The sequence below is a fragment of the Kogia breviceps genome, chromosome 8 (genome assembly GCF_026419965.1).
Source record: "Kogia breviceps isolate mKogBre1 chromosome 8, mKogBre1 haplotype 1, whole genome shotgun sequence".
NCBI classification, from domain to species: domain Eukaryota; kingdom Metazoa; phylum Chordata; class Mammalia; order Artiodactyla; family Physeteridae; genus Kogia; species Kogia breviceps.
The window spans coordinates 29,277,025-29,292,837 of record NC_081317.1 but is presented as its reverse complement, the minus strand read 5'-3'; the positions used below and the strand labels follow the sequence as shown (position 1 = coordinate 29,292,837).

The 15,813-nt window shown below is 39.4% G+C and overlaps 1 protein-coding gene across 2 annotated transcripts in view; it reads right to left on the bottom strand.

Annotated features, from left to right (window-relative positions):
* TMEFF1 (transmembrane protein with EGF like and two follistatin like domains 1) overlaps positions 1-15,813 on the bottom strand; it is a 95,450-nt gene that overhangs the window by 61,084 nt on the left and 18,553 nt on the right. For both annotated transcript variants that reach the window (XM_059072847.2, XM_067041081.1), the window contains exon 2: positions 7,834-7,943. In XM_059072847.2, the coding sequence (XP_058928830.1) occupies positions 7,834-7,943 (110 nt within the window). The remainder of the gene's footprint in view (positions 1-7,833; positions 7,944-15,813) is intronic.

The following is a 15,813-nucleotide window of genomic DNA, read 5'->3' as shown; positions in this document are numbered from 1 at the left end:
AGATTGCTTTGGCTATTCAAGGTCTTTTGTGTTTGCATACGAACTGTAAGATTTTTTGTTCTAATTCTGTGAAGAATGCCACTGGTAGGTAGTTTGATAGGGATTGCACTGAATCTGTAGATTGCTTTGAGTAATATAGTCATTTTCACAATATTGATTCTTCCAATCCAAGAACATGGTATATTTCTCCAACTGTTTATGTCATCTTTAATTTCTTTCATTGGTGTTTTACAGTTTTCTAAGTACAAGTCTTCTATCTCCTTAGGCAGGTTTATTCCTAGGTATTTTATTCTTTTTGTTGCAACAGTAAATGGGAGTGTTTCCTTAATTTCTCTTTCTGATTTTTCGTTGTTGGTGTATAGGAATGCCAGAGATTTCTGTGCATTAATTTTGCATCCTGCAACCTTATGGTGTATGATTCTTTTAATGTGTTGTTGGATTCTGTTTGCTAGTATTTTGTTGAGGATTTTTGCATCTATATTCTTCAGTGATAGTGGTCTGTAATTTTCTTTTTTTTGTAGTATCTTTGTCTGGTTTTGGTATCAGGGTGATCATGGCCTCATAGAATGGGTTTGGGAGTGTTCCTTCCTCTGCAATTTTTTGGAAGAGTTTGAGAAGGATGGGTGTTAGCGCTTCTCTAAATGTTGGACAGAATTCACCTGTGAAGCCTTCTGGTCCTGAATTTTGTTTGTTGGAAGATTTTGTTTGTTTGTTTGGTTTTTGGTGGTTTTTTTTGTTTTTTGTTTTTTGTTTTTTGTTTTTTGCGGTACGCCGGCCTCTCACTGTTGTGGCCTCTCCCGTTGCGGAGCACAGGCTCCGGACACGCAGGCGCAGCGGCCATGGCTCACGGGCCCAGCCGCTCCACGGCATGTGGGATCTTCCCGGACCAGGGCACGAACCCGTGTCCCCTGCATCGGCAGGCGGACTCTCAACCACTAAGCCACCAGGGAAGCCCTGTTGGAAGATTTTTAATCCCAGTTTCAATTTCATTACTTGTGATTGGTCTGTTCATGTTTTCTATTTCTTGCTGGTTCAGTCTTGGAAGGTTATACCTTTCTAAGAATTTGTCCATTTCTTCCAGGTTGTCCATTTTATTGGCATAGAGTTGCCTGTAGTAGTCTCTTATGATGCTTTGTATTTCTGCTGTGTCCGTTGTAATTTCTCCTTTTTCATTTCTAATTTTATTGATTTGAGTCCTCTCCTCTTTTTCTTGATGAGTCTGGCTAAAGGTTCATCAAACTTGTTTATCTTCTCAAAGAACCAGCTTTTAGTTTTATTGATCTTTGCTATTGTTTTCTTTGTTTCTATTTCATGTATTTCTGCTCTGGTCTTTATGATTTCTTTCTTCTACTAACTTTGGGTTTTGTTTGTTCTTTCTCTAGTTCCTTTAGGTGTAAGGTTAGATTGTTTATTTGAGATTTTTCTTGTTTCTTGAGGTAGGATTGTATTGCTATAAACTTCCCTCTTAGAATTGCTTTTGCTGCATCCCATAGGTTTTGGATCATCGTGTTTTTGTTGTCATTTGTCTTTAGGTATGTTTTGATTTCCTCTGATTTCTTCAGTGATTTCTTGGTTATTTAGTAACATTGTTTAGCCACTACGTGTTTGTGTTTTTTATGCTTTTTACCCTGTAACTGATTTCTAATCTCAAAGCATTGTGGTCCAAAAATATGCTCATATGATTTCAATTTTCTTAAATTTACCGAAGCTTGATCTGTGACCCAAGATGTGATCTATCCTGGAGAATGTTCAGTGTCCACTTGAGAAGAAAGTGTAATCTGCTGTTTTTGGATGGAATGGCCTATAAATATCAATTAAATCTATCTGGTCTACTGTGTCATTTAAAGCTTGTGTTTCCTTATTAATTCTCTGTCTGGATGATCTGTCCATTGGTGTAAGTGAGGTGTTAAACTCCCCCATTATGACTGTGTTACTGTCGATTTCCTCTTTTATACCTGTTAGCAGCTGCCTTATGTACTGAGATTTATAACTGTTATATCTTCTTCTTGGATTGATCCGTACTACAATTATGTAGTGTCCTTCCTTGTCTTTGTAAAATTCTTTATTTTAAAGTCTATTTTATCTGATATGAGTATTGCTACTCCTGCTTTCTTTTGATTTCCATTGGCATGGAACATCTTTTTCCATCCCCTCACTTTCAGTCTGTATATGTCCGTAGGTCTGAAGTGGGTCTTTGTAGACAGCATATATATGGCTCTTGTTTTTGTAGCCATTCAGCAAGCCTGTGTCTTTTAGTTGGAGCATTTAATCCATTCACATTTAAGGTAATTATCGATATGTATGTTCCTATGACCATTTTCTTAATTGTTATGGGTTTGTTTTTGTAGGTCCTTCTCTTCTCTTGTGTTTCCCGCTTAGAGAAGTTCCTTTAGCATTTGGTGTAGAGCTGGTTTGGTCGTGCTGAATTCTCTTAGCTTTTGCTTGTCTGTAAAGCTTTTGATTTCTCCATCGAATCTGAATGAGATCCTTGCTGGGTAGAGTAGTCTTGGTTGTAGGTTCTTCCCTTTCATCACATTAAATATATCATGCCACTCCCTTCTGGCTTGTAGAGTTCCTGCTTAGAAATCAGTTGTTAACCTTACGAGAGTCCCCTTGTATGTTATTTGTCATTTTTCCCTTGTTGCTTTTAATAATTTTTCTTTGTCTTTAATTTTTGTCAGTTTGATTACTATGTGTCTCGGCGTGTTTTTCCTTGGGTTTATCCTGCCTGGGACTCTCTGCGTTTCCTGGACTTGGGTGGCTATTTCCATGTTAGGGAAGTTTTCCACTATAATCTCTTCAAATATTTTCTCAGGTCCTTTCTCTCTCTCTTCTCCTTCTGGGACCGCTATAATGTGAATGTTGGTGTATTTCATGTTGTCCCAGAGATCTCTTATGCTGTATTCATTTCTTTTCATTCTTTTCTCTTTATTCTGTTCCATGGCAGTGAATTCCACCATTCTGTCTTCCAGGTCATTGATCCGTTCTTCTGCTTCAGTTATTCTGCCACTGATTCCTTCTATTGTATTTTTCATTTCAGTTATTATGTTGCTCATCTCGTTTGTTTGTTCTTTAATTCTTCTAGGTGTTTGTTCTTTAATTCTTCTAGCTCTTTGTTAAACATTTCTTGCATCTTCTCAATCTTTGCCTCCAGTCCTTTTCTGAGATCCTGGATCATCTTCACTATCATTATTCTGAATTCTTTTTCTGGAAGGTTGCCTATCTCCACTTCATTCAGTTGTTTTTCTGGGGTTTTATCTTGTTCCTTCATCTGGTACATAGTCCTCTGCCTTTTCATTTTGTCTGTCTTTCTGTGAATGGTTTTCATCCACAGGCTGCAGGATTGTAGTTCTTGCTTCTGCTGTCTGCCCTCTGGTGGATGATGCTATCTAAGAGGCTTGTGCAAGCTTCCTGATGGGAGGGACTGATGGTGGGTAGAGCTGGGTGTTGCTCTGGTGGGCAAAGCTCAGTAAAACTTTAATCTGATTGTCTGCTGATGGGTAGGGCTGAGTTCCCTCCCTGTTGGTTGTTTGGCCTGAGGCCACCCAGCACTGGAGGCTACAGGCTCTTTGGTGGGGCAAATGGCAGACTTTGGGAGGGCTCATGCCAAGGAGTTCTTCCCAGAACTTCTGCTGCCAGTGTCCTTGTCCTCACAGTGAGCCACAGCCACCCCCCGCCTCTGCAAGAGATGCTCCAACACTAGCAGGTAGGTCTGGTTCAGTTTCCTGTGGGGTCACTGCTCCTTCCCCCTGGGTCCTGATACACACACTACTTTGTGTGTGCCCTCCAAGAGTGGAGTCTCTGTTTCCCCCAGTCCTGTAGAAGTCCTGCAATCAAATCCCACTAGCCTTCAAAGTCTGATTCTCTGGGAATTCCTCCTCCCGTTGCTAGACCCCCAGGTTGGGAAGCCTGATGTGGGGCTCAGAACCTTCACTCCAGTGGTTGTACTTCTGTGGTATAACTGTTCTCCAGTTTGTGAGTCACCCACCCAGTGGTTATGGGATTTGATTTTATTGTGATTGCGCCCCTCCTACCATCTCATTGTGGCTTCTCCTTTGTCTTTGGACGTGGGGTATCTTTTTTGGTGAGTTCCAGTATCTTCCTGTCAATGACTGTTCAGCAGTTAGTTGTGATTCATGTGTTCTCGCAGGAGGGGGTGAGCACACGTCCTTCTACTCCGCCATCTTGAACCAATCTCCTCATAAGCAAGGTTTTTAAATAAATCAAAAGATACTGCTAAAGCATCCGGCAGAGGATTGTTTAATGGGCATGTGAGGTCATTGTTCTTAAAATGTCACGAACCTAAGTCTAATTTGAACAGATTTATAAGCTTGTAAGAAGGCAGAGGAGTCAAAGGAAGGTTCACTCAGCAGCAGGATCAAATCACACTATAAGCCCTTAGGCAGTTTGCTCCTACAAGGCAAGCAACTTGTCTTTAAACATCCTTATATCCCTAGCAGCTAGCCTAGTGCCCAGCACAAAGTAAGCACTGGATAAATGTCTACCGATCTGAACTCCTAACTTTTATTTTCCTTTCTTGCTTGCCACAAGGTAAGAATACAAGGGATTCCAGACAGATCATGAGAAGATTCTCTAGCTGGTCAAAAGGTCAAAAAGGCTTCGTAATCTTAGAGTTGCAGGGAAAGACTTTCAAAGAATGAAAAGCAGAATCATAAAGACAAATATAAATATGAAATGAAAATTTAAAACTTCTTTATATCAGAAAATAGAAACAAAATGAAAATTAAAATGACACTAGGATAACTTTTTTAAAATACAGAACTCTTTTTTTGTAATCTATATAAACTAAAAGTAACCATCTCTAAGGTAAATACTATTAAGTGATTTAGTACTTAAAAGAGAAATTAAATCACCTATGTGTTTGTATAACAGAATATTTCTAGAAGGAAGTATAAGAATTAACAGATGTTGCCTCTAAGAAGAGCAACTGGTATTCTAGAATGGAAGGAAGACATTTTTTCATTATATTATATATCTTATATAATTGTTGTTTACTATGGGCATGTATCAGTCCTCTAAAAAATAGATCAAAATGGTACCTACATCATAGGTTCTCATGAGAGTTTATGAGTTATATAAACTTATATATATATATAAAATATTTAGAATAGTCAATGAATATAAAATGCTCAGCACAGTAAGCAATATTATAAGGATACAAATAGTATATTATATATAGTGTATACATATGTCTTCCCAAATCAACACAAGGGAAAAAGAAAATACTAAAAATAGACAAAGAATATGAAATATTAATTCACAAAAAATGGTCAATAAGTTTATGGCACATTTCCAATTTCCCTAGTAATCAAATGCAAGTAAAAAAGTTCCCTTTCAGATTTATATAATTTTAAAGGATTGACAAAATTCACTACCAAGAGGTTGAAAGGAGACAAGCAGCCTGATACATTGCTCTTGGTGAGAATGTTAATCTGTACATGAACATCTCATTGGCCCAACAATTCCATGTCAAAGAATTTAACCTAAGGAAATATAAGACAGTTGGAAGAAGGGAACAGCCCCAGTTTTCCCCATACAGGATGCCTGAAACACCAACAAAAAACCTGCAATCTTTGTGGCATGAAGAACCAAACCCAATGGAAAGTGAGCGAGAAAATCCCAGAAAGGAGAGAGGGGGCATGGAGTCCCAGATTCTGTGGCTGACCTCTGAACCAAGCACTCATGGGGCACACTCCAAGTAGCCCAGCTAAGACTAAAAGAAATGATAATTGTGTTTCTACCCCCAACGGGAAAGACAGAGTCTGCAGTGTAAGTTCAGCCAATTTAACCTGTTTCAAAAATGACAATACTCAGAGGAACATAATTCAAACACTCAAAAACATATCATTCACAATGTATAGGATATATTCAAAATAAATATGGAAAAAAACACAAGAAAATATAATGCATTCTCAAATGAAAAGGCAATCAACAGAGATGATCCCTAAGATGTCCCAGATGTTGAAACTGGCAAAGATTTTTAAAGCAGCAATATCTATGCTCAAGGAAAATATTCTTGTAATGAATGAAAACACAGGAAATCTCAGATAAATAGAAACAATAAATTCTTAATAAAATACCTGAAATTAAAGACTCACTGGATGGGCAGAATGGAGAAGACAGAAGAAAGGATTAGTGGCCCTTGAGATAGGTCAATAAAACTTATATAATGTGAAGAATAAGAAGAAGTAAAAGTTCATGAGGTCTTGGTATACACCATGTACACCAACACCTTCTTTTAAGGAAAGAAGCCCACTTTAGTTACTATCATTTTTAAGGAGGTTTAGGGAGAAGAAGGGCAGTCAGACACATCACCACCTATTTTTTAACTTAATTTTTATTGTATATTAGAATATAGTTGATGTACAATTTTGTGTCAGTTTCAGGTGTACAGCAAAATGATTCAGTTACACGTATACATATATCCACTCTTTTTCAGATTCTTCTCCCATGTAGGTTATTACAGAATAGAGTTCCCTGTGCTATACAATAGGTCCATGTTGATTATCTATTTTATATATAGTAGTTACACTGGCCTGACTATTGTTACATGAGCAACCATGGAGGGGTGGGCACAAGGTTAGCTAAGCAACTTCAAAGGTGGCTAGTGTGAATAAATAGTGGATTGTAAAGTCCCTTTTGACCAAGAACAACCTTTTTGGCTAGTCAACAGTACACTCCCCAACCCTTCCTCATTTACTTAAACTTTCTACTTCTTTTAATGAAAATAAACATGATAGTTAATAGTTTTCAAAGAAGCTTCATATTCAAGATCCCTTTCTGATTTTAATTCTCATTACAATATCATAAAAAGGGTTGGAAATATGCCTTCTCTTTTCAGATGGATCATACAGAAACATGCCTGAAGTTATAGGGTTACTAGAAGTAACTGACTATCCTATGCTTTTATTCCTGATCTGTTCCCTTTCCTACCTTTAAAATCCAAAATGGTGGGTAAAGTTAGAATAAGATTATGAGTTTAAAAAATTCTAGTTCCTTCTTTGTCTCATCTCAAATCCTTAATAAGGGACCATCTTGTGAACAATATTCTGAAGCCAGATTATAACTTAATCACGGAAAATAAACAAAAAAAAAGAATTGAGGGAATTCCCTGGCGGTCCAGTGGTTAGGACTCTGCACTTTCACTGCCTAGGGTGCAGGTTCAATCCCTGGTCAGGGAACTAAGATCCCTTAAGCCAGGTGGCACATCCAAAAAAAAAGAAGAAGAAGAAGAATTGAATGTAACACATTTCATTTCCATTCCTTTTGTTTTTTTAAACAACAAAATCGAAACTAAAACAGCATTTGAAAAGCAAAGATATTCACACTCTTGGTTTGAGGTTCCCCTTTCTAGTCCATCTCTAACCCCAATCTACCCTGAGGTACCAAATCAGTCATGTTCTTTGGCCTAAAAAGATGAGACAGCAGCAAATAAGAATGGAAGGGAAAGAGATAGACTAGAAAGAGAAGGAAATGGGAAAAAAAGGCCAACATTTTAAATAAGTGACTCTACTGCAATCTGTACTTCATTTCCTTTCAGTGACAATTATACCTTACATTGGAATAGAACTTTAATATATTTTTCAAGTCATTTTCACATTCTATTAGAGCCAGTCTGCCCCCATAATTCAAGAAAAGAAGCATGGAAGGTACAAATAAGAGCACTTCATCTGACAAAAAAGAATTGGTGGGCTGTGAAGCCAAATTTCTTGTGGGGTTCAAGGTGTTTTAATAAGCTTTTTAATTTGAAAAATGTGGAATTACAAAATATGACAAATGTAAAAATTTTGAAAAGAGGTTTGATTTCCTTACCTGAAATTGACATGCACATTTCAAACCATCTCCATCTTCTTTACAGACTCCTCCATATTTACACGATGATTCATCACAAACCCTTATATCAGATTCCCTCACATTTAATTCTGCAAAAGAGGAAACATTGTTTCATATATATTTGTCTTTTTTATCCAAAGGTACATATATATATAAAAGAAAAAATCCTTACACCTCATTCACAAGTATAATAATAAGACACAACATACAAAAAACAAGTTCTACATGACACAAAATGTTCAAGATTCCCCAAAGAGAGTCCTGCATAATAATATGCCTAAAAGCATATAAGAGCAAAGAAAAATAAAACTCAAAATTTCAGGATTTCACATAATTCCCAAAAATAAGTCCAAAGAATGTTTTTTTTTGGGGGGGGTACGCAGTCCTCTCACTGTTGTGGCCTCTCCTGTTGCAGAGCACAGGCTTGTGACGCACAGGCTCAGCGGCCATGGCTCACGGGCCTAGCCGCTCCGCAGCATGTGGGATCTTCCCGGACCGGGGCACGAACCCGTATCCCCTGCATCGGCAGGCAGACTCTCAACCACTGCACCACCAGGGAAGCCCGCCCCCAAAGAATCTTTATATTTTGCCTGCCAAGAGCTTAAGACAGTCTTCTTACTATTGTCTTAACGTTTTAGATTATTTTTCTAGTGTTTAAGTTACTTTTAAGGATAAAAAATAATAACTAAAAAGAATCTTGATTCTTCTGGTACCCAAAATAAGTTTTGGATGATCATTTTTCACTCTAGACAAATAAACAGTTTTCATTACAAAAGAATTAAGAAGTAAGCTTGAATCTCATACAATAGGTACATATGGAGCATTTACATGCAAAGAAAGATTCAAAATCTTTCTAAACTTAAATTTTTTTAATGACTGATTTAATTTTACTACCACAGGAAGCAGAGCCTATCAATAATACTAGTATTCTGTGGTCATTCTGTGCCTGTTCCAAAACTGTCTGTCTTATTCTGGAACTATCAAAATAATCTCTCTAGGAAACCTCATAAACTGCTTCCAGGTTAATGCTAAGTAAAGCAGCCAATCACATAGAATTGGGTGAAAACCACTACAAAGACAATTTTCATATCCTCCCTACTGGGAATGAGAGCTGTAACAACAAATGCACTTACACAAAGAGTAAACAAACGGTTGCTTAAAAACTCATCCCAGTGTAGAGGTGAACTCATGAGTCTGGGAGCAGAGAGGCCTAAGTTAGCTTCTGACCCTGTGGCTCAATAGCTGAGAGACTCTGGAAAGAGCACAAGATCTCCTGCAGCTCTAGATGGAGACAAGGTCTTGGCAAACAGATCTCAGCGAGCTTTTCTCCAGCAATCCTTCATCTCTGGTTGTTTTCTACTTCTAGACTTCAAATCAGCACTCGGTAGACTGAGTCAAGGAGGTTCTACTTCTCTATCTAGTCGACCATCATTTCCTCTCTCTGCCCCACTTGTCCTCAGTGCTCTGCAATGTGTCTCAGGTCTCCTCCTCCTAGCTGACCCTCCAACGAGCTGGCAGTCAAGTACCTAAATCCACAAGGAGTTGAGAGTCACAATACTTATTTGAGAAACCACTCTGCACCAAGCACTGCACTAAAGTAAGCATATGTCTATGTAACTATTGGTTACAGAAATTTTTTTCTTCTTTTCCTTAAATGGATCTCAGGTGCACAAAATTGGATTGCTCCAAAGTTCAAGCATATTTATAAAAATTTTTTTAAAAAGATGAGTAGAAATGAAAACTATAGGAAACTAATGCAGCTGTTTTGTTGCTCTCTCTGTTTCTCTCACTATTCAAGGCACAAATGACCATCTTTCTATTCTTGCATCCTGGCTCTGGAGGCTTTATGTTCTTGGTTTTCCTCATCTCCCACTTTTTGCTTGTTCTTCCCTTCCCCCCTTAACCTCTTGCATTAACTCCTGAGGCTCAATCTTAAGTGTCGGGGTTGCTTTTTTCAATCTGCCTACATTCCTACTGGGAACCTGCACAAGGTCTGGGTTCCAGTTACTGTCTAATGTACATTTTAAAACCCAAGGAAGATAACTATATATTAATAAAGAACTGCTCTGGAAAAGAAGATAAGAATGCATAATATCTTTGCTCAACCACAGGCTTCATCAATTTAAGGGACCATAGAAATAAAAACAATTGCACGGGGCTTCCCTGGTGGCGCAGTGGTTGAGAGTCCGCCTGCCGATGCAGGGGACACGGGTTCGTGCCCCGGTCTGGGAGGATCCCGCATGCCGTGGAGCGGCTGGGCCCATGAGCCATGGCCGCTGAGCCTGCGTGTCCGGAGCCTGTGCTCCACAACGGGAGAGGCCACAACAGTGAGAGGCCCACGTACAGGGGAAAAAAAAAAAAAAAAAAAAAAACAATTGCACAATTTGAGAAATAAAATTTAGTGTATTTCTCTTATTTCTTTTCTTTGTAGCCTTAAAGTTCACACTGGGTTCCAATACAATCATACATATCAAACAAGAATAAAGTTATTTTGTCCATAGGTCAAGATCATGCTCTGAGTTATGACTTGCTATCCTGGCTTGAGATTCTTTTGAGTTTCAATGCTCTACCTGTTGCATTTTAAAACCACAATGGGATTGCAATCTAGAGCCTATACCCTCACTGCCACTAAGATTCTCACATGTCTGTGAGAGTTGTTCAGGCATCTGTTTGCATGAGGGACAAAGCAACATTTTTAGAGAATAATCATCCTTACTAAAGTGAGGCAGAAAAACTCAGCCTGATAAACAAAGCCTTGGTTGGAAAGGAGGAGTGATCCCAAGTACAGGGTGGTACCTCATCCAGACTGCCCCAAGGGGTCATCACGACGGAGACAGAGAGGCTAACAATGAGAAACTAAAGAATGCCTTTCACTAAAAACTCTGAAGCACCCAATCCCACTCCTGGGCATACACCTGGAGAAAACCATAATTCAAAAAGATACATGCACCCCAGTGTTCACTGCAGCACTATTTACAATAGTCAGGACATGGAAGCAACCTAAATGTCCATCAACAGAGGAATGGAAAAAGAAGATGTGGTACATATATACAATGGAATATTACTCAGCCATAAAAAAGAAATTTTCCTTTTGCAGCAACATGGGTGGACCTAGAGATTGTCATACTGAGTGAAGTAAGTCAGACACAGAAAGACAAATATCATATGATATTGCTTATATGTGGAATCTAAAAAAAAAGGTACAAATGAACGTATTTACAAAACAGAAGTAGAGTCACAAATGTAGAAAACAAACATGGTTACCAGGGGATGCGGGGGAGGGATAAATTGGGAATTGGGATTGACATATACACACTACTACATATAAAACGACAACTAATAAGAACCTGTTGTATATAGCACAGGGAACTCTACTCAATACTCTTGTAAGGGCCTATACGGGAAAAGAATGTTAAAAAAAATGTGGATACATGTATAACTGATTCACTTTGCTGTACACCTGAAACTAACACAACATTGTAAATCAACTATACTTCAATAAAAATTAAAAACAAAAACAAACCAAAAAAAAGCTCTGAGGCAACAAGACACAAAGAGCTCCACTTTGATACCCACATGACAAGATATAAGAGGGGTAGAAAAGGAGCTAGGACACCTCACCATCCCCGGCCCAGCACACCTGGGCAGGCCAGCACAAAGCCAAGAAGATAGTCGTGTCAGGCTCCAAGGTACACCTCTGATATCTAGGGGGAGGTACCAATGCACAACTTCAGGGGCAGCTAACATCACAAGAAAAACAAGACATGCTGTGTGGCAGCAGCCAGAATACATTAGTGAGCCTACATGGTACACCCTTGGGTAACTCCAAAAATAAACTTGGCAAGGAGGCATTCTGTGGGAGCTAGAGGTCCTACATTAACAGGTAAGGGTGAAAAGTCATGAAATTCTGATTATACTGGTTACTTGTCATGTTTTATTTTACACCTATCTTGCTATCAAATCCATGCTATTTTCATGTGTGTTAATGTGGTAAATGTGATTATGTAGTTAGTTGATCAGGAAGCAATTATGTATCTCCTATGTATCTAATATTATGCTAAGAATTTGGGATACACTGGAAAAAACATAACAGGGAGCTTATGATCTTGCTAACATATGGAACAATAAGTGATTAATTCAATATAAATATAGTCTATAATAAGGGGGAAATTGTGTTGTACAGACTATGTTTGCTCTAGGAGTTTCAAGAAGTAGGAAATAAAAATGGATTTGAAGTATAGGGTGCAGTGTCAGAGATGGCAAGACTTGCACTGACCTTGAAAATCTAGTAAGACTTTTTCTGATTATAAAACTAATATAGATAGGATCATTACACAAAATTTAGAAATGGCATTGTTTTAATTGCCCACAACATGTGGTAATATTAAAAGAGAGAGAAAAGAATGTTCTTATCTATGAACATAAGTGAAAGCAGAGACACAAATAATTTAATAGTATGCATAAATATTAATTATCAGTGGTTCCCAAACCATGTTCCTTAGGAAAACTCGTGTCCTAGACTATAGTGTGCCTTCACTAAAATCAAGTAGAATTTCAGTTTCTCATTTGAAAGGAAAAACTTCAATGGAGAGAATTTTCTCATTTTAAATGAGATTTTTTTCACTTAGATTTCTTAAACCCTCACTATCTGAGATTACTTCCTTGCTAGCTGTCAACAAAACCAATGTTCAACAAATAAGTAAAGAATATTAATAGAAAAATTCCAACAGTGTTTTATTTTTTTTAATGTATTTTTTTTTTTGGCTACGTTGGGTCTTTGTTGCTGCACACAGGCTTTCTCTAGTTGCGGTGAGTGGGGGTTACCCTTTGTTGCGGTGGGCAGGCTTCTCATTGTGGTGGCTTCTCTTGTTGCAGAGCACGGCACCTAGACTGCAGGCTCAGGAGTTGTGGCGCACAGGCTTAGCTGCTCCGCGGCACGTGGGATCTTCCCGCAACAGGGCTCGAACCCGTGTCCCCTGCATTGGCAGGTGGATTTTTAACCACTGCGCCACCAGGGAAGTCCTCCAACAGTGTTTTATGAGAACACAAGATCATGAATGTCACAAGCTCACGAACATACACTTTAAATTGTTTTGTCATTGTGGCTGTGGTGGCTAATTGCCTACTTTGGATCTATTCTCTCCTTCTTACTTAGTAAGGGAACCCCAATTTTGTTCTGGGAAACAAGGTACTCAGCTAAGTAATCTATTTCCCCAAATCCCTTGCTGTGTACCACAGGTGATATATAAGCACTGTCCATTCCTCCTTCCTTCTTCCATTCTTTGTTCTGTTTGGAAAGTAAACCTCTTGCCTAAGGTTGTGGAAACCATCTTACATACATGAAGGTGAAAGCTACGAGCTAAAGATGGTAGACCAGACAGACAGAAGCAAGAGTGTGGAGAGAATTATGCAATCACCACACCCACCCTGGATTTCAGCCCTCCAGACTTACTGTTACGGGAAATGAACACATAAAGTCCTTATCATTTAAGCCACTATTGGTCAGGTCACTGATACATGTAAGTTAAAGACAATCCTCACATAATGATTGCATGTAAATTTAAGATAAACATTTCTAAGGAAAGCCTTAAATAATCTGGTGCTACATCACAGTTTACATGATAAAATTACACTATCAAGAGCATCATGGGGCTTCCCTGGTGGCGCAGCGGTTGAGAATCCGCCTGCCGATGCAGGAGACACGGGTTCGTGCCCCGGTCCGGGAAGATCCCACATGCCGCGGAGCAACTAAGCCCGTGAGCCACGGCCGCTAGGCCTGCACGTCCGGAGCCTGTGCTCCGCAACGGGAGAGGCCACAACAGTGAGAGGCCCGCATACCGCAAAAAAAAAAAAAAAAAAAAAAAAAAAAAAGAGCATCATGACTTTCTGGTGCCCTGACTCCTCCCAAATTTGAGAACTACTGCCTTAGCTCAAACTCAGTATAGAAGGAATTCTATATTGGGATCATCTTCTGAATGTTATTTCTTTTCAAGTATTCTGTTCAGTACCAGGCATCAAGAGGGCACTCTACTACCTGTCAGTGATGATGATGATGATTACACACCTGCCTTCCTGAGCCCAAAATGGAAATTCAGCAAAAAGGATGAGCCATTTCTAAGGCCCTCAAAACTTAGTTGTCCCAAAAGAAATATTTTACACAAGGAATCACTCAGCAGAGTGGCTCAAAACAGAAATACTTTGCTTTGGTTACAAATGTGCCAGTCATATAATTCCCTAAATGTAAAACTTGTCTCAATTTTCATTAACATTTCAAAGCTGGGGAACAATACACAGTAAGGGAAGGAACCCTACTTACTGTGAACCTGAACTGCCAGAATCCCCAACTTTTGGCAGCACTAACTAGGTTCAGGCTGTAGTTCAAAATGAGACCTATTAGCACTCCAGAATGATGTAACTTTCCTACCACCTTTTCAATTAAATAGAAGGTAGTTGGAGGATCTTATGAGTTAGCTAGTAATTACAGGAACCAAAAGTGAATTAACTTTGGAAATGTTATGACAGAAGTGAGGGCTTCTCAATCTCGGCACTACTGACATCTTGGGTTAGCTACTTCTTTGTTGGGGGCGGGTGCTATCCTGTTCGCTGCAGGATGTTCAGCAACATCCCTGACCTCCACCCACTAGATGCCAGTAGGACCAGCTGTAACAACCAAAAATGTCTCAACATTACAAAACGTCACCTAGGGAACAAAATCACCCCCAGGTTAGATCCACTATAAAAGATAAAATGAAAGGCTTTGCATTTAATTCTCTAACACAATCATTATAAAGAAAGTGAGTCAAATAAGCAGCAATCTGCAAGATCTCTGCACATTTCTATGGCTGTTTTTCATTTCAATAGGAGGACCTAAATATATTGCCTCCAAGTTTATGTCAAGTCCTGGCTAAGAGTAGGTGCCCCTCCTTCAATAATGTCTTAACCTCTAGAAAGCCTGGCTTCTTCCCCCTTCATATCAAAACTCTATCAAAGGTCAACATGACCTCTATTCTAAAGATCCATACCTTTTTTCCTAGTCTTACAACTCTTTTCTTGACCTTTCTACAGCAGTTGACACACTTGGCCTCCCCTTCCAAACTAATAAACTTGATTATCCCCCCAACTCTCCGACCACTTCCCTTTTAATCACTCATTTTCCCTTCTCTTACTGCTCAGTCCATGTCACTCTTAGAATTTATTCCCAATTTAATCAACTCCCCAGATTAACCAAAGTGTGCTTTTCTCTGTAAAACGTACAAACCAATGCCCGTGGCTCAATGAATCCTCAAGGCTACTAGGTCACTCTCTAGAACATTCATGAGTACTTTAGCTCCAACCAGGAGAGCAGCTCTTGTGCTTCAAGAGTCAGTTATGGGGATTCCCTGGTGGCACAGTGGTTGAGAGTCCACCTGCCGATGCAGGGGACACGGGTTCATGCCCTGGTCCAGGAAGATCCCACATGCCGCAGAGGGGCTGGGCCCGTGAGCCGTGGCCGCTGAGCCTGTGCGTCCAGAGCCTGTGCCCCACAATGGGAGAGGCCACAGCAGTGAGAGGCCCGCGTACCGCAAAAAAAAAAAAAAAAAAAAAAAAAAAAGAGTCAGTTATGTATGTTATACAGCTTGTGTATGCCAACTGTATTTTTTATTGTAATTCTGTGGTTTCAACTCTTCATAAGAGTGAAAATAAATTGTTTCTATGAAAGCAAAATTGAATGCTACAAAAAGACTTTAAGATGAGTTGCTTTTTACAAATAGCTATTGCCTTAGGTGTAGGCAAGATAAAAATCTAGATTTTTGTATCCACAAGTCTTTAAGTGCCTTTTTAAATACATTAAAACTGGAATGTGTGGGTTTCCCTGGTGGCGCAGTGGTTGAGAGTCCGCCTGCTGATGCAGGGGACGCGGGTTCGTGTCCCGGTCCGGGAGGATCCCGCATGCCGCGGAGCAGCTGGGCCCGTGAGCCA